The sequence below is a fragment of the Stigmatopora argus genome, chromosome 20, assembly GCF_051989625.1.
Source record: "Stigmatopora argus isolate UIUO_Sarg chromosome 20, RoL_Sarg_1.0, whole genome shotgun sequence".
Lineage (NCBI taxonomy): Eukaryota > Metazoa > Chordata > Actinopteri > Syngnathiformes > Syngnathidae > Stigmatopora > Stigmatopora argus.
In genome coordinates, this window is record NC_135406.1 from 3,640,121 (window position 1) to 3,659,304 (window position 19,184).

At 42.0% G+C, this 19,184-nt stretch overlaps 1 protein-coding gene across 2 annotated transcripts in view; it reads right to left on the minus strand.

The window, feature by feature from the left end:
- LOC144065720 (protein phosphatase 3 catalytic subunit alpha) overlaps positions 1-19,184 on the minus strand; it is a 56,280-nt gene that overhangs the window by 24,952 nt on the left and 12,144 nt on the right. For both annotated transcript variants that reach the window (XM_077588741.1, XM_077588740.1), the window contains exons 2-5: positions 10,723-10,923; positions 2,078-2,202; positions 1,433-1,544; positions 1,182-1,327 (exon numbers count right to left, since the gene is read on the minus strand). In XM_077588741.1, the coding sequence (XP_077444867.1) occupies positions 1,182-1,327; positions 1,433-1,544; positions 2,078-2,202; positions 10,723-10,923 (584 nt within the window). The remainder of the gene's footprint in view (positions 1-1,181; positions 1,328-1,432; positions 1,545-2,077; positions 2,203-10,722; positions 10,924-19,184) is intronic.

Below are 19,184 nucleotides of genomic sequence, written 5' to 3' on the forward strand. Positions count from 1 at the left end.
AATACAATCCCCTACTACTACTACAGTACAATCCCCTACTACTACTACTACTCCTACTACTAAAGCTTCATCTAGTGGATTTATAATACAATCCCCTACTACTACTACTACTACTACTCCTACTACTAAAGCTTCATCTAGTGGATTTACAATACAATCCCCTACTACTACTACTACTACTACTAAAGCTTCATCTAGTGGATTTACAATACAATCCCCTACTACTACAACTACAGCTCCATCTAATGTATGCATAACACAACCCAACACTACTACTACTACTACTACTCCTACTACTACTCCTACTACTACTACTACTACTCCTACTACTACTACTACTCCTACTACTACTACTACTCCTACTACTACTCCTACTACTACTAAAGCTTCATCTAGTGGATTTACAATACAATCCCCTACTACTACGGCTCCATCTAATGTGTGCATAACACAACCCAACACTACTACTACTACTACTACTCCTACTACTCCTCCTCCTACTACTTCTACTACTACTACTCCTACTACTACTACTCCTACTCCTCCTCCTCCTACTACTTCTACTACTACCACTCCTACTACTACTACTCCTACTACTCCTACTAAAGCTTCATCTAGTGGATTTACAATAAAATCCCCTACTACTACTACTACTACTACTACAGCTCCATCTAATATATGCATAACACAACCCAACACTACTACTACTACTAAAGCTTCATCTAGTGGAAGTATTAGACAACCCCAAGGACTACCACCACCACAACTAAATCTAGTGGATTTACAATACAATTCCCTACTACTACCGACTGTAGTGAAACTTTTATTTTCACACTAGAGGGACTGCAATAAGAGATGTTTCTCATTTAGTAGCCACTGAGACCGGCAAATATGTCACAAATCCGTCCACTTTTGCGGCAAATTGACGGTCACCGTGGCATCTAGCGCACAGATATGAATAAAAAAGCTCTAATTATAACATATTGCGGCACGGCGGACACTTGAAAACGGTCGAATCTGTGACGCACGATCTCTGATTAGACAGATCCTTTTGGAATGATTGAATTATCTCGAGCTCCAGCATCAGGGTCCGTTTTAATGCGGGGATTGCTTTCAGAGAGCCTTACTTTCACCGACCCGTCACGACGCAGGCAGACGGGTAGAAAAAGAGCGCCACATACTTTCCTGATGTCGTCAAGATTCGTGATTTCGGGAGAAAGTCCTCCGTGTACGCAGAGGAACTGCTGGTTCATAAGTGCAGCCAAGGGAAGGCAGTCAAAGGCGTCCATGCACGCATCGTACACCCTTTCCGAATACTTAATTCTACCTGGAATAAAAATGGAAGCAAAAACACACCCGTCAAACCAGCCTACAGAAAAAAAATACGGCAGAAAGCCTTTGTAAAAACAACGAAAAACAAAAATCTACTTACATTCCTGCTTAAATGTGAAATACTCTGTTAAATGTCTACATTCGTGGTTTCCGCGCAGCAAAAAAAGGGTTTTGGGGTAGAGGATCTTTAAGGCCCACAAGTACAGCACACACTGCAGACAAAAGAAAAACCACAGGCGCTTAAAACGCAAAGCATCATGGTCCGCTCACGACAAAATATTCCCGCAGCTGTGCTCGGACAAATTGGCTTTAGGAAGATGGCGGACCGACCGAAAAGCCATTAAGGCATGTTTAATTCATTCAATCTTAATGTGGAAGCAATGGACCTGTTGAGTGCGTACATTTTAAAAACCACACAAACGATAATGACCATAAATCCTATTGTTTTTATTCTATTAAACTGCTTTCCAGTATTCCCAATCGTCTATTTCCATCATATGGTCAGGTTTCTCTTGGTTGCATGCTTGCCAATGTGTGTGTGTGATTTTTTTTGTGTTGGTCCAATCAGATTCTAGCCTTGTGTTGCCATGGCGATACACTCTGCCTAGAGCTTTTAGGAATATTGGCGTTTAAACTCAATATAGTATTTGTGATTGCTCTGTTTCTTTAAACATGTTTTAATTCAAAATGATGGAAGGTATATGCTGGTGGAACAACCCACAAAAAAGCCGATAACATGACTCACTTCAATGCTGAAGTAGCCTCTGTCGACGTAGTCACCCAGGAAAAGGTAGCGCGTGGATGCTGGTGAGCCTCCCACCTCAAAGAGTTTCATCAGGTCAAAAAACTGCCCGTGGATGTCGCCGCACACTGCAAAATACACACACACACACTTGAGGAAGACAGAACACAAAAACAGGTTTTTTGGGGGTAAGGGTAACTCTTAGAATCAGTTTTGTTATGAATACAAGGTTTTTAAAGCCCCCAAAATATAGTCGTACCTTGTGATACGACCGCTCGTCATACAACATGCTCGTGTTACGACGGAAATTCCGATCGGATAATTCGCCCGAGATACGATCAAAATTTCGTGATGCGACCAAGCCAGGTGGCCATGGTCTTTTTTGCATCTCTTTCGTGTATAGAATATATCTACAAGCACTGGGCGGACTTTGCATTTCCACACCCGTTTTTTTCCTCATGTTGGTCTACATTTACATACAAGGTAAACAACAATGGATCGGTAGGGTTTTGCAAAGAAAAGATCTGGAATACACTCGGTAATCAGACACGGGGAAGCGGCAAGTTCCAAACAACTCTTGATGCGTTCGTTGTCATACGATCTCAGTCTCGGAATGGATTACGATCGTATGCTGAGGTACCACTGTATCACTAACCACAATAAACGAGGGATTACCGTATTCTGAGCATTTTTGTACCGTCCCGACGACCGGAGACCTTGCCAGACTTAATACGAGCACGCCAGGCCTTGCCAAAAAAACGGATATTCCATTACGAAGAGATAGTCGCTGGGAATAGTTGGTCCAGCTCGATTCATCCCGGTGGCGGTAAACAAGTAGGTTTAGCGAATTGGGCCAAACGCCACGAGACGGGAAGCGCAAATCATTCAATGCGGATTACTCTCCCGTAACCTTTGTGACCTCGCACTCCATTACACCCTGAAGAGGGGGCAGAGTGAGTGTCAAAGGCCCGGCTGGGATTTGCGCCAGCTGCCTTCGCTCGTGTGCTGCTCCGATTAAAGATCCGACGCTCAATTTAGCGGAATCTGTAAAGGTTAGCTTAGATGTCTGGTAAGTAGATGTAGTAGCAGTAGAAGTAGATGTAGTAGCAGTAGAAGTAGATGTAGTAGCAGTAGAAGTAGATGTAGTAGCAGTAGAAGTAGATGTAGTAGCAGTAGAAGTAGATGTAGTAGCAGTAGAAGTAGATGTAGTAGCAGAAGTAGTAAGAGTAGTAGAAATAGAAGTAGATGTAGTAGCAGTAGAAGTAGTAAGAGCAGTAGAAATAGAAGTAGATGTAGTAGCAGTAGAAATAGAAGTAGATGTAGTAGCAGTAGAAGTAGTAAGAGCAGTAGAAATAGAAGTAGATGTAGTAGCAGTAGAAGTAGAAGTAGATGTAGTAGAAGTAGATGTAGTAGCAGTAGAAGTAGATGTAGTAGCAGTAGAAGTAGTAAGAGCAGTAGCAGTAGAAGTAGATGAAGTAGCAGTAGAAGTAGAAGTAGATGTAGTAGCAGTAGAAGTAGTAAGAGCAGTAGAAATAGAAGTAGATGTAGTAGCAGTAGAAGTAGTAAGAGCAGTAGAAATAGAAGTAGATGTAGTAGCAGTAGAAATAGAAGTAGATGTAGTAGCAGTAGAAGTAGTAAGAGCAGTAGAAATAGAAGTAGATGTAGTAGCAGTAGAAGTAGATGTAGTAGAAGTAGATGTAGTAGCAGTAGAAGTAGATGTAGTAGCAGTAGAAGTAGTAAGAGCAGTAGCAGTAGAAGTAGATGAAGTAGCAGTAGAAGTAGATGTAGTAGCAGTAGAAGTAGTAAGAGCAGTAGAAATAGAAGTAGATGTAGTAGCAGTAGAAGTAGTAAGAGCAGTAGAAATAGAAGTAGATGTAGTAGCAGTAGAAATAGAAGTAGATGTAGTAGCAGTAGAAATAGAAGTAGATGTAGTAGCAGTAGAAGTAGTAAGAGCAGTAGAAATAGAAGTAGATGTAGTAGCAGTAGAAGTAGTAAGAGCAGTAGAAATAGAAGTAGATGTAGTAGCAGTAGAAATAGAAATAGATGTAGTAGCACTAGAAATAGAAGTAGATGTAGTAGCACTAGAAATAGAAGTAGATGTAGTAGCAGTAGAAGTAGAGCAGTAGAAGTAGATGTAGTAGCAGTAGAAGTAGTAAGAGCAGTAGAAGTAGTAGTAGTAGAAGGAGATGTAGAAGTAGTAAGAGCAGTAGAAGTAGTCATAGAAGTAGTAATAGAATAGTAGAAGTAGTAGTGGTAGTAGCAGTAGTAGTAGAAGTAGTAGTAGTAGTACACCCTAAAGAGGGGGTGGAGTGGGTGTCAAAGGCCCGGCTGGGATTTGCGCCAGCTGCCTTCGCTCGTGTGCTGCTCCGATTAAAGAACCGACGCTCAATTTTGCGGAATCTGTAAAGGGTAGCTTAGATGTCTGGGTAACAACCCTTGATTATGAACTCAATCGTATATGTGCGCATATAAGCCGTACCCTCGATTCAGTCATCATTTTTTGGAGCGACAAACAAGGCTTATATGCGAGAATCTAGAGTGCCTGTTATTGATGAATATGTAAGAGAAAAGCAGAGAAATGAAGGAAGCAAAATATTCTCCAATGACATTCTTTGTCCAAAATCAAGCGCTCTTGCAAACCGAGATGTTGGATCAAAAGGCTAATGAAGCAGCTAACAAGTACAATGAAATGTGTTAGCGTATTAGACGTCTGTTTGGGCTTTCAGCTGCTTTACGGCGCGCGTCTATCGAATAAAAGGCAAGCAATTACAGCCAGCCGTAGGACAGTGCTGGAGAGCAATTACGTCTCGTTACAAGTCTCATGAGATGGCAAAGAGAATCGGCTCTCCTGGAGTGAGTCGTAAACTTCCCCGTTACTATTTGTCTTTCATTATACGCACGCGTTGACGCCATTTCAACGCGTACGCCGCACGCTCTCTAAAATTGTCCTCGGGAAGCTTTTACGGTCAAGTCGGCGTCACGCCAGGCGGGCCTTTTGAAATCATTTGTTTTCATTTTTACTGGCCGGCTGGACAAGGTAAGAGTGTCAGAATGGCGTCAACAGGAAGTGGCTAAATATGGCCTTCTCGTGGCGAGACAATAGGGAAGTGCTTTTCTTTCTATGCCACTCCAATTGTAAAGGAGTGGAGAATTTCTATGGAAAGATGTCAAAAGTTGTCACAATACTTGATTTTAGTAGAAGTAGTAATAGTATTAGCAGCGGTAGTAGTAGAAGTAGTAGTAGATGTAGTAGCAGTAGAAGTAGTAAGAGCAGTAGAAGTAGTAATAGAATAGTAGAAGTAGTAGTAGAAGTAGTGGTAGTAGTAGAAGTAGTAGTAGAGGTAGTAGAAGTAGTAGTAGTAGTAGAAGTAGATGTAGTAGCAGTAGAAGTAGTAATAGAATAGTAGAAGTAGATGTAGAAGCAGTAGAAGTAGTAATAGAATAGTAGAAGTAGTAGTAGTAGTAGCAGTAGAAGTAGTAATAGAATAGTAGACGTAGAAGTAGTAGTAATAGGAGAAGCAGATGTAGTAGAAGTAGTAAGAGCAGTAGAAGTAGTCGCAGAAGTAGATGTAGTAGCAGTAGAAGTAGTAAGAGCAGGAGAAGTAGTAAGAGCAGGAGAAGTAGTAAGAGCAGTAGAAGTAGTCGGAGCTGTAGTAATAGAATAGTAGAAGTAGTAGTAGTAGAAGTAAATGTAGTAGAAGTAGATGTAGTAGCAGTAGTAGTGGTAGAAGTAGTAATAGTAGATGTAGTAGCAGTAGAAGTAGATGTAGTAGCAGTAGAAGTAATAGCAGTAGAAGTAAATGTAGTAGTAGATGTAGTAGCAGTAGAAGTAGTAAGAGCAGTAGAAGTAGTCATAGTAGTAGACGTAGTAGAAGTAGTAGTAGTAGGAGAAGTAGTGGTAGATGTAGTCTAAGTAGAAGTAGTAGTGGTGGTAGAAGTAGTAGTTGGAGGAGAAGTAGCAGTAGAAGTAGTAGTGGTGGTAGAAGTAGTAGTTGGAGGAGAAGTAGCAGTAGAAGTAGTAGTAGAAGTAGTAGTGGTGGTAGAAGTAGTAGTTGGAGGAGAAGTAGCAGTAGAAGTAGTAGTGGTGGTAGAAGTAGTAGTTGGAGGAGAAGAAGCAGTAGAAGTAGTAGTAGAAGTAGTAGTCATAGATTAATAGTCAGAGTAGTCAATGATAAACCAATATTGATGCATCGATAAGGCAGATGTCAGCTTTTGAGAAAATCGTTGCCCCTTACAGTGCGGAAATTACTTTAATTGTAGAAGCATTAAGAATTGCCATTGAGGTCTAAAACGAAGGGACGATGCGGCAGGCAAGGCAAGAAAGCGCATTTCTATTCAAACAAGGCAAAATCATTTCCAGGTGATTCATGGTGGTTGGTGTTGTGAAGGATGCTTATCGCTATGGAAACGCCAGAGTAATTGAGTCTTGTCATTGAGAAATGCAAGCGATGGAAGGGAGGCTGCAATGGCGGCAGCTCTTTTTCTTCACCCCGGCCGAGACGCAATCTGTCCGTCATTGGGCTTCAGTCCACCTACGACCGTGCCCGCCCCCTCCTTGTCGTTGCAAACGCGAGGCGAGAAGCGAGCCCACATCAGAAGAACAGGTGGGAGTAAATTAGCCGCAGCGAGAAACAATTCGTTCTGACCACAGCTTGCTTGTTGCGCTAAAAGCGAGAGAGCGAGCGAGCCGAGAAGCGGCACATCAGCGGGCTCGCGGCTACCGCGAGTGGGCGGGCATTACACAATGTAGCTTCAGAACCTACACAGGCCACTCCAAGGCCGGGTTGAGTGGCAGAAGACTGGGCCGGATCGGGCTCAGATTGAGCCGTGACAACAACAACAACAACAACAAGGCACTAGGATCCGTGCATTTTGGGGTAGCGCCTTCTGCTATCGGAATCAATCCAACCCTCAAAAACTATTTTATGGCTATAAAACCTCTACTGCAGCAACAGCTGCGACACATTAAAAAAATCTTCAAAAATAACCTGATATAATTGAAATATTATTTAGAAATATAGCCATATTTTACTCACCAAAAATCCTTTTTAACTGTACACACTATCCATCCTTCTTTTCTATCGGCATCGAAGCTAATGCTGAAATTCGAGCCTGTCCTGTCGTATTTCCGGCATAGTCCGTCTTGAAAATTGCTTTAAATCAACACAACAATATATTTGCTTGTGCAGCTCGCTCCAAGTGGCGAACACACCCTTTTCCCGGCTGTAACAGGCTTGCTAGCTTCGGAGTTGACCGGCCTTTCTTAATGATGTCCATTTTTTTCTGGAAAAGTTCGTCTGGAAAATAGCTTTGTGAGCAAATCTGCAACCAAATCCATTTGTTTTCCTCTGTCGGCCATTGTGGGTGGAGTTTGCGATCTCTGGCTGCCTCACTCTGGATTTGGCCCGCCTACTCTCGAAAGCTAGCCAATAATAGTTGGTGAAAGCAATGATGTATCCCAGCCAGCAAAATGGCAATGCCTGCGAAAAAGCATTGTGGGGTTGCTAACTTGAAATCTGATTGGTTAAAAGCAACAGTCTTGTTTAATGCAGCAGAGCCCGCAGAACTGATTGTGAAGGCTTTGAGGCAGATTTCTGATCCTGGCAACAAATAATGGCTGAAATGTGATTGGTTAAATGCTTCAATATGAAAACACACATCTGGAAGCAGTGCAAACAGGGGGGAAAGCAATTAAAGGAAGCTAACAGACAATATGGAATTATTTCATAAGTATTGATGGACAAAATATAATATATGATTCAGATATTTCTTAGGCCAGCAGAGAAGGCCTTGAAGGCCCTGACGGCCCGCCACTGTCTCCACGCAAGCATTATTTTCACGGGTCAGCCTTTCGGGGTTGACGGTCAAACGGCAAAAATAAGATGAAATGCGTGGGATGAAAAAAACAAAATACTTGATAGTTAAAGGGAACGACAGGCGCCCCCTTGATTTGTCACGGCCGAGCAAACCTCTGAAAAATGCCTGGCGCCGCACGTGAAAATAAAGCCATCTCACGGGCGCGTGACTTGATTCCAGCAGTTCATTTCTTACTCCTAGTTGGCTATAAAACCGGCACATAAAAAGCATGGAGAATAAAATATTGAACATTTACAGAGCTAGTAAAGTGGGAATAAAGATGTCTCCACTACGGTGAGGAACGGTACAAATCAGAGCATGTTTTAATGAGTGAAAAAGCAAATATAAAAGCAACTTCCATTCAAAATACAGGCTGTCTACCTGCTTTAGCATTTCACCCCAAAAAAATATGTGGTAAATTTAGTGGCGGGCCGTCAGGGCCTTCAAGGCCTTCTCTGCTGGCCTAAGAAATATCTGAATCATATATTATATTTTGGCCATCAATACTTATTAAATAATTCCAAATTGTCTGTTAGCTTCCTTTCATTGCTTTTCCCCCTGGTTGCACTGTTTCCAGATGTGTGTTTTCATATTGAAGCATTTAACCAATCACATTTCAGCCATTATTTGTTGCCAGGGTCAGAAATCTGCCTCAAGGCCTTCACAATCAGTTCTGCAGGCTCTGCTGCATTAAACAAGTGTCGATAAGACTGTTGCTTTAACCAATCAGATTTCGAGTTGGCAACACCACAATGCAGGCGTAGGGATACGTCAATGCTTTCACCAACTATGATTGGCTAGTGATCGAGTGGATTAGCCAGAGCTACCAAACTGTATCTGTAGCTAGCTGCACAAGCAAATATATTGTTGTGTTGATTTAAAGCCATTTTCAAGACGGACTATGCCAGAAATACGACAGGACAGGCTCAACTTTAAGCATTAGCTTCGATGGCGATAGAACAGAAGGAAGAAAGGAGGATGGATATTGTGTACAGTTAAAAAGGATTTTGGGTGAGTAAAATATGGCTATATTCCTAAAGAATATTTCAATTGTGGGCCAAGTTCTGATATCTGAAAAGCTCCAGTGTTTGTATTTAAGCTCCAGTGTTTGTATTTAATCACTAAATGCTGCTAGGAAGTGGATTTTACCCGTTGAAGGCGCTACAAGAAAATGCACGGACCGCCACTGGGTAAATTGTTAGAAATCTTTGCAAACCCTCAAATAAATTCCATCAAATAAATCAATTCAGTTGAACTGAACCAAACAATGACGGTCTGTGAGCAACTCAAAAGATATTGACATTTATATCACGCTAATTAGTAGCAACGCCTACTATAATATATTTTTTTCATCCATGTTCCAATTAAAAATTCATGAGTGGCGGGGGATTACGGTACTGTTTGTAAAACCATGTTGCCTGGTGATGTGGCTTCACAAAAATGTGTGTATGTGAATTTAATTGTGATAGTACCGGCCATCTGGTGGATAGTGTGTACCGCTGCGACGTGTTTTGCCACGCGGAATATTTACGTCAACCTGAGTGATACAGAGCGAATGAGTACTTTGTGGCAAGTCATGAAATATTCGTTGCGTTTCCCATTTTGTCCCGTCCCAACTCGGTTCTTACATAAGAGACACTGTCACTTCGTTTTTGTCTTCTTCAAACTCCACAGAGTGCTAAAATCGTGCTATTAATTGTCCAGAATTTTCTACTCGCTTCCTCGTTAACGACCTGGCTGCCATTGCCGTATAATCTCGCATATAAGCCGCCTCCGCGTATAAGCCGTACCCTTAAAATGGCCTTAAAATAGTTGAATTTGACAATTTCTCGCATATAAGCCGCCTCCTGATTCCTAATTTTCAACTCCATGTTTATAAAATGTTAAGATATACATTTCTGTATATCGCTGAAATCGTGCTATTAATTGTCCAGAATGTTCTACTCGCTTCCTCGTTAACGACCTGGCTGCCATTGCCGTATTTTCTCGCATATAAGCCGCCTCCGCGTATAAGCCGTACCCTTAAAATGGCCTTAAAATCGTTGAATTTGACAATTTCTCGCGTATAAGCCGCCCCCTGATTGACAATTTTCACCTCCATATTCATGGTTTTAATAAGAGAGTACAAATGGGTTACTTTGAAGGGAAAATCTTAAGAAAAATCAACGCACGTGGTATATCTGAGGTACTGTATGAATCAAAAGCACGTCATTTGAGCTAGCATATAGCACGTTTTGTGCGCATATAAGCCATATCCTCGATTCAGTCATCGGCCACAATCCTTTCGCAAATAGTAGCTAGCTGGTAGCTAGCGTAACTTTTCCAACGGTGCTTTCCATGCTTCGTCAAGCTGTATTGATGTCCATGTATACAGGCCACAATCCATTGGGTGTATTGACAAAAGAACTACTACATATCCCAGCAGTCACTGCGCAGTACTTTGTCTACGGGAAAATAGTAGAGTCGTTGTACCCTATCGACTGATTCATTTTATTTTATCGTGATAACAATTTTAGTATTGGTCCATATATAAAGCGCACTGGATTATAAGGCGCCCTGTCTATTTTGGAGAAAATTTAAGACTTTTATGTGCGCCTTATAGTAGTGAAAATACGGTACAAACGTGTTACTTTGAAGGGAAAATCTTAAGAAATTCCAGGTGACTTCTTATACATTTCTGTTCATTTTAGGGTCATTTCAGGTTGTTTTTGTTGCACTTTGTGAGATGGAATTTACCATTGGAAATCCATCTGGCGTTTTGAGAAGAATTTAACATTGAGCTTCTCACTGACCTGTCACCGGGGCTTCGATGTCCAGCAGGTTCTTCTCCGAGCGAAGGATGGCGGCCCCCTCGCCGATGAGCCTCAACGCCACCGCCTCCTCCACGCGGCCCTCCTTGGTCAGGTGGGCTTTCAGCACGTCAACTTTGGGCTTGCCCTCGCCATCGAACACCTCTTTGGCCGTCAATCGATGACTGGGTGGGAACGGAACGGCTGCGGAAGGGAATCCAAATATTATCTGCAATTCCTTCGCCACACAAATCGACAAACCGCGGCGTAACGTTTTGACGGAATCGGTCAGCGCGTGCGTTTTAAAGGCCAGGACATTTGTGCCTACATTTAAAAATAAGACCCCACTTTGTGCAGGCTTTGCACATTGAACAGGTGTGACACTTCAAGCCAAGCGCGTATGCTAACATCCATCGTTCCTGAAGGTGACATCAGCGGTAACCAGACCTTTACTTTGGCGTGCCAAGTCAAACGATATTCGGGGTCCCAACGGACCCATTTTTAAATCTATTTAACAGCTGCGTGCTACGACACACTCAAAGTATAGAAATTAGTCGACCATTTTTTTGACTGCCCAGGTGCGTGGTGTCACCTGACCTCATTTTTTTAACGTAATGGCGCATCTTTGCCAGAAGAAGAACACATTCGACATACAGTGGTACCTCGACATACGATCTTAATCCGTTCCGAGACTGAGATCGTATGTCGAGCTTTTCGTAACTCGAGCGAACGTTTCCCATTGAAATGAATTCAAAACAAATGAATTCTTGCCAACCCTCTGAAAAAACACCAAAAACAGGATATTGGATTGGAAAAAATGTTTTATTTCTTCTAATTCGCTGTCTATTAACAAAGTAACACATAACTAGTGGTTTAATAGTAATAAAATGTGTTTAATAGTAGTAAAATTAGATGCATTTCGCGGAGGGTAGAGACAGGGACATACACGGGTGGACTTTATCCACGGCAACGCACTCGTAAACGAACAAACAAATTTAAATTAACTTGGATTAATATATACAGACACACTCAAACCTAGGTATAATGTAACTTTACACAAAACTGAATTCTAGTTTTGTCTTAATCTTTTGTTACCTTCGTTTTCCGGGTTAGCTGTTTGCCACGCCTCCACCCACTCGTTCGCTATCGATAGGCTGTTTACTGTTGTATTCCCTTCAAAATATTCCGAAAATGATGCACACAAATGTCCTCACAATAGGATAACGCACGACCACTTGCCAACGAGAAGTAGTCTTGAATGAGCGATCGCGGGAGCTAACAGGCTAAGGAAGGAATAACAGCCTACCCACGTATTGATTGTGGGTAATGAAGTTTTATTCTGAGAAAGGGTGCCATTGCCTATTAGTGTTGTGTGCACGAGTATACTTCATTACCCAGAAAGCCCTCTTTTTGCCCACGCATGCACGTTGTGCGTTTCCTGGTCGAAACTCGTCTGAATAAATTGTTCAGTGCTCGTAGATATCTGTTATACACGAAAGATGCGGCAAAAAAAGACAGTGCGCTACAATGATGAACAGCATCTCATGTCATGGTCACCTGGCTTGGTCGCATCTCGAAATTTTGATCCTATCGCGGGTGATTTATTCGATCAAAATTTTCGTCTTACCACGAGGTACCACTGTATTTTGGAAAGTGGAACTCGAAAAGTTCAGCATCGTCATTATATGGACATACCAGTATCGGTGCGACGGTAACGGCCATTTTTTTGAGTCCAAGAATGTGCCTTGAAACTATTTCCCTGTTGCTAGAAACATGTTGCTGCAGTAGAGCTGTAGCCTGAGGCCACAAAGCCACTTGTTGACGCAATAATACAATTTTCTGGCTTAAATCTGATACATTTCAACGCTAGCTTGTTTACTGCTGCACCCAGAGCAACAAAGCGACCCTTTCAGCTGTAGCCATTTTTGTCCAGAAACCTGGAAATGGCGAACGGGCCACTGAGGTGACATAACTCTTTGTAAAAAAAAAATACAAATAATAACACACAACTTTCCCCTTGTGGAAGTTTCAACAACCTGCTATTAACACTTCTGCCAAATCATAAAATTAAACTCTACCTTATGACATACTGTAAACACGATTGCGAGCATTGGATTAAAAAACAAAACAGCATCTTTTGCTCTTTCTTCACTGATTTAGGCTTAAATGAACATAACTGCACGAGTGTGAATGTATTGATTAAGTATTAGGAAATAGTAAATACATAGTAAATTGCAGTAGCGGACCGTGCATTTTCTCGTAGCGCCTTCAACGGGTAAAATCCACTTCCTAGTAGCATTTAGTGATTAAATACAAACACTGGAGCTTAAATACAAACACTGGAGCTTTTCAGATATCAGAACATGGCCCTCAATTGAAATATTATTTAGGAATATAGCCATATTTTACTCACCAAAAATCATTTTTAACTGTACACAATATCCATCCTCCTTTCTTTCTTCCTTCTGTTCTATCGCCATCGAAGCTAATGCTTAAAGTCGAGCCTGTCCTGTCGTATTTCTGACATAGTCCGTCTTGAAAATGGCTTTAAATCAGCACAACAATATATTTGCGTGTGCAGTTCGCTCCAAATAATTTGGTAGCTATGGCTAATCACTAGCCAATCATAGTTGGTGAAAGCGATGACGTATCCCTACGCCTGCGAGAAGGCATTGTGGTGTTGCCAACTCGAAATCTGATTGGTTAAAGCAACAGTCTTATCAACGCTTGTTTAATGCAGCAGAGCCTGCAGAACTGATTGTGAAGGCCTTGAGGCAGATTTCTGACCCTGGCAACAAATAATGGCTGAAATATTATTGGTTAAATGCTTCAATATGAAAACACGCATCTGGAAGCAGTGCAACCAGGGGGAAAGGAAGCTAACAGACAATTTGGAATTATTTAATAAGTATTGATGGACAAAATATAATATATGATTCAGATATTTCTTAGGCCAGCAGAGAAGGCCTTGAAGGCCCTGACGGCCCGCCACTGGTAAATTGTGATTTTACGTAATTTTTTTTGTATAATTTGTACCATTCCCTACATTAGTGTTGTGTACTAATACCAGAAATGGGTAAAACGAGATCAGTTTTACAAAAAAACGTACTTATTAAAAACGTTATACGGCGTACACAATTTGAAATGACGTCAAAAATACGAGAAAAACATATAAGTTGAAAGGGATGAGATCCACAAATGTGCTATAAAATTCCACATTTAAAAACAGATTGTATCAATGCAAAAGGTTGTTTTCTAATTCTAATAATGCAAAACTTTGGGGAAACCGCCAGAATGTGATGTCAGGCCGCAAAATCAAACACCTGGGCTTAAATTAGCAATCTATTTTGATATAATGTCAGAAGCATTTCTAGTCAACACTCATCTACGTTCTAACTGCGATAATAAGGTATCCCGCGGCCCTTGATTGGATAGAAAATAGTTCAATCAACTGGGTAAAAAGCGCTTTTCAAATGAAAAATCGACTTCTAGTGGAACATGCAAAAACAGGCATGACTGTGTTGAAATTGTACGTGTTAAAATTGAAACGGGCACTCCAATTCTAGCTCGAATCTACGGAAATTTGACACAAAATGTCTGCTTTCGTGAGAAATCGGAGAACTGTCAGATTCTATTGACACGTCAATTCTATGTAAAGGCATGACGGCAAGCGAGGGGGGTCCATGATCAGAAACCTGGGACTAATTGGAGTTTTGCTCGTCATTTGGGCCAAACCTGCTTCCAAATTGAGGACCCTCGCACTTCATTAGAACGACCCGGAGTCAATGTCATAATCAATGACGTTCATTAGCGCCCATCGGCGTGACGCTAACGCTTCTTGACCGCCGCTGCGAACGTGCGAGCGCTTTCCACGGCGTCAACAAGCAGGTGAGGAGATATGACATGAAAGCCAGTAAAGCGGGTTGCCAAGGAAACAGCCGTCAAAGTCTTTATCTTTTATCCATCAAAGCTTATTATGCCACGCAACAAAGTGGTCCGCGGATGAAAAATGGGGGAAGCAAATCTAAGCAACGGATTCTGTATTGCTTCAATTCAGGTAATGTTCTGATTATGAACCAGACTGATTGAGAAGGCAACGCGGTGACGGGGTCTCTAATTGGGGGCCGCCGACTAAGACGGGGACAAGCCCGACGGCCGTCACGGCACGTCCGTGCCGAGGCGTGACGTGGGTGGGTGGGCTGGGTGGTCAGTGCGTGAGGGAAGTCCCCGTAGTGGATTCCGGCTGGAAAATGGTTGCGCGGCGAGACGTCAGTATGGCAGCAGATCAATGACACAGTTAGAGGCCACCAGGGACCCCTATCGCAGCTGCCATATACGACAGCGGCGGTTGGCGGGGTGGGGGGGCGCACGGCTGAGTGATCCGTCAATGAAAGCAAATGTGAAAAAAGGGAACAGGAAGACTAATGATGCCGCACCATAAAACAGAAGAGAGGGAAAGATCGTTGAACTCTTAATGGAGAGAGTGTCGGAAAAAAATTCGGGCAATCGCATGATGTTCAAATTTGTGATGCAAGTGTGGCCTATATGAGTCAATCCTATGTTTTTTTTAAATTATTCTTTATGAATTTATTTTCGAATAGCATTGTTATGCATTCATAAAATGTGTAGGAGTAGTTGTGGTGGTGGTGGTGGTAGTAATAGTGTAGTGGTAGTAGTAGTGGTAGTAGTAGTAGTAGTAGTGGTGGTAGTAGTAGTCATAGCAGTCGTAGTAGTAGAAGTAGGAGTCGTAGTGGTAGTAGTAGTGGTAGTAGTAGTGGTAGTAGTAGTAGTAGTAGTGGTGGTAGTAGTAGTCATAGCAGTCGTAGTCGTAGAAGTAGGAGTCGTAGTGGTAGTAGTTGTCATAGTGGTGGTAGTAGTAGAAGTAGGAGTAGTAGTCAGAGAAGTCGTAGTAGTAGAAGTAGGAGTAGTAGTCATAGCAGTCGTAGTAGTAGAAATAGGAGTAGTGGTCATAGCAGTTGTAGTAGTAGAAGTAGGAGTAGTAGCCATAGCAGTCGTAGTAGTAGAAGTAGGAGTCGTAGTAGTAGTAGTTGTCATAGTGGTGGTAGTAGTAGAAGTAGGAGTCGTAGTGGTAGTAGTAGTAGTTGTTGTAGTGGTGGTAGTAGTAGAAGTAGGAGTAGTAGTCAGAGCAGTCGTAGTAATAGAAGTAGGAGTAGTAGTCAGAGCAGTCGTAGTAGTAGAAGTAGGAGTCGTAGTGGTAGTAGTTGTCGTAGTGGTGGTAGTAGTAGAAGTAGGAGTCGTAGTGGTAGTAGTAGTAGTAGAAGTAGGAGTCGTAGTGGTAGTAGTAGTTGTCGTAGTGGTGGTAGTATTAGAAGTAGGAGTAGTAGTAAGAGCAGTCGTAGTAGTAGAAGTAGGAGTTGTAGTGGTAGTAGTAGTGGTAGCAGTGGTAAGGTCACGCGTCCCTGGCCTATTGTTTTTAAAAGATATTCATCATGAATGTATTTTCGAATAATATTGTTATGCATGCATAAAATGAGCAGTAGTAGTGATGGTGCTATATAGTGTGTAGTAAGAGTAGTGGTTGTAGTAGTCATAGTAGTAGAGGTTGTAGTCGTCATAGTAGTAGTAGTAGTGGTTTTGTTAGTCATAGTAGTAGTAGTGATGGTTGTGTTAGTCATAGTCATGGTAGTAGTGGTAAATTCAGGCGTCACTAGTCGGGTGGTTACGTCAATGCATTCCCTTACAATAAGGAGTCAAGCGTGCTGACTGCTGAGCTACAAAATGAGTTAAATGTTTTGCCCACAAGTTTCAAAACCGAAAAATGTACTTTAAAATATTGACAGTTGCTGAAGCACTTTACTTGTTATTTTAATGGTAAAATAGACAGCACCCGGCAAGTAGTGTGACGTTTTGACCTCGTCCCGATTGGCCATTTCCCAGCGAAGCTACTCTGACAGTTCCCGAAGAAGATGTTCCCCGCTGGCTTGGCCTCACTGAGGTCTGCGCCCGCCCCCACCTTGCACAATGCCGTGACACGGGATTAGCTTTCATTAGAGACGGAGCTGTAATCAGCTTTGGAGCGTAGCCACAGCGGAACAATGAAGGAGGTAGAAAGACTGCCATAATCTACAGTATTCCGGCACAAGAAACCTTGCGGCGCTTAAAAGCAAAATCGCTTGCTTCCCCTTTAAAAAAAAACAGTTTTGGGAACAAACATTACCCCGAGAAAGCCCAGCCACGACCAGACTGCAGCGGCGGCCTGCGGGGCTTTTAAAAAAAATGATTGGCAGCAGTTGACGAGAGAAGAATTTGGCCCAGTTTGTCTAATCGAATTTCTATTTAGCGTAGCACTTTTACTCATCCTCAAGCTAATGGCCGCTTCCGGTGGAAAGAAATGCGAGTGCCGTGATAATGAAACCCAGTGGGGGATGAAGTCCGCTTCCTATGGTTAAAAGCCTATCATAAAGAAAAACAAACTGGATTAAGGGAATATGCACCAGGATTAGCTGTTTGTTTGTTTGTTTTTTTCAACTGGACCAAAACGCAGTGGCGGGCCGTCAGGGTCTTCAAGGCCTTCTCTGCTGGCCTAAGAAATATCCGAATCATATATTATATTTTGTCCACCAATACTTATTAAATAATTCCATATTGTCTGTTAGCTTCCTTTCATTGCTTTTCCCTCTGGTTGCACTGCTTCCAGATGTGTGTTTTCATATTGAAGCATTTAACCAATCACATTTCAGCCATTATTTGTTGCCAGGGTCAGAAATCTGCCTCAAGGCCTTCACAATCAGTTCTGCAGGCTCTGCTGCATTAAACAAGCGTTGATAATACTGTTGCTTCAACCAATCAGAGTTTGATTTGGTGACACCAAGGCCTTCTCGTAGGCGTAGGGATACGTCACCGCTTTCACCAACTATGATTGGCTAGTGATAGCATGGACTAGCCAGAGCTACCAAACTGTATCTGGAGCGAGCTGCACAAGCAAATATATTGTTGTGTTGATTCAATAGCGGTTTTGTCAACCCGCAATGGCTGAAGGAGGAGGAGAAATGGATTTGTTTGCAGATTTACTGTCAAAGCCATTTTCAAGATGAAATTTTCAAGAAAAAAAGAACATTTTCAGCACTAAATCGAATAAAAACGTATGCCAGAAATACGACAGGACAGACTCGACTTTAGCGTTAGCTTCCATGGCGATAGAAACGAAGGAGTAAAGAAAGGAGGATGGATATTGTGTACAGTTAAAAATGATTTTGGGTGAGTAAAATATGGCTATATTCCTAAATAATATATCAATTGTATGAGGTTATTATTGATGCTTTTTATGTGTCACAGCTGTAGCTGCAGTAGAGGTTTTATAGCCACAAAATAGTTTTTGAGGGTTGGATTGATTTGTTGAAGGCGCCACGAGAAAATGCACGGACCGCCACTGCCAAAATGATTATTGTGACTGCGAGGGACGGCTTTAAACTGGAAGTGACCGGCTAGGCAGGGATTTGTGGGCCTGTTTGTATTCCCATCGGGGCAAAGACGGGCTTTTGAACATGCACAGACCACCTTTGTGAACCGGCCCGCCACTCTCCATCAAGTTGTCAACTGGTGCTTGTAGTGGGAGGGGCTGACCACACAGTTCTATTGCGAACATATGTTCCTCCACTAACCCTGGAGAGCCCGACCCACCAGTAGTACTTGTTGTTTGAGTGACACGCTGACGGACAGGGGGGGCGGGACAGACCATGTGGTTCGGAAAAATACGGTAAACATCAGCTCCAACAAGTTTTTTTTTTTAAAATGACACCTGCTTGTCCTTAATAAAAAAAATGAAATACCTCTCTGCAACTATCACGCTGGTGTGTTAATTGGGGCAAGCCTTCCTGAGGATACAGAAATAGCACCCTCAGATATGTGAGGAGGCATCCCACTAAGACATGGCAAAAAAAAAACCATATAAAGTCTTACCTCTACTTATGAACGTTTTAACTGCTGAATGCGAATGACTGTTCCAACATACAAAAACCAGATCCAAGTTACAAAATGTAGAATTGTGGCTTGTTATGTTATCTATGATGTTCTATTTAATGCTAGGTTGTTTTGAATTCATAATTTGAAGTTGTTTAGATCCGCCTGTGTTAGCATGCTAACATTAGCTTACACTTAAGCACCTGCGTGAATTGAAAATCTTTTATACACAATTGGGGCACTTGGATAAGGGTTTATAGTAGGTCTTTAGATTTAGAACCGTGGAATGAATTAGACAATATGCAGCATACTGCTACACCAGGGGTCGGGAACCTTTTTGACGAAGAGAGGCACAAACAATTCATATTTTCAAATATTATTCCTTGTGAGCCATACTACGAATTTAAAAGTCAAAATACATACATGTAAACAAGGGCCTTTTCAATTTTTTTTGTAATTTCACCACTTTTAAAGTGGAAAAAAACTGAATATTTTTGAAAGATTCTTATTCTGTTGCTAATCAATGAGAGGGAGCATTCCAGAAG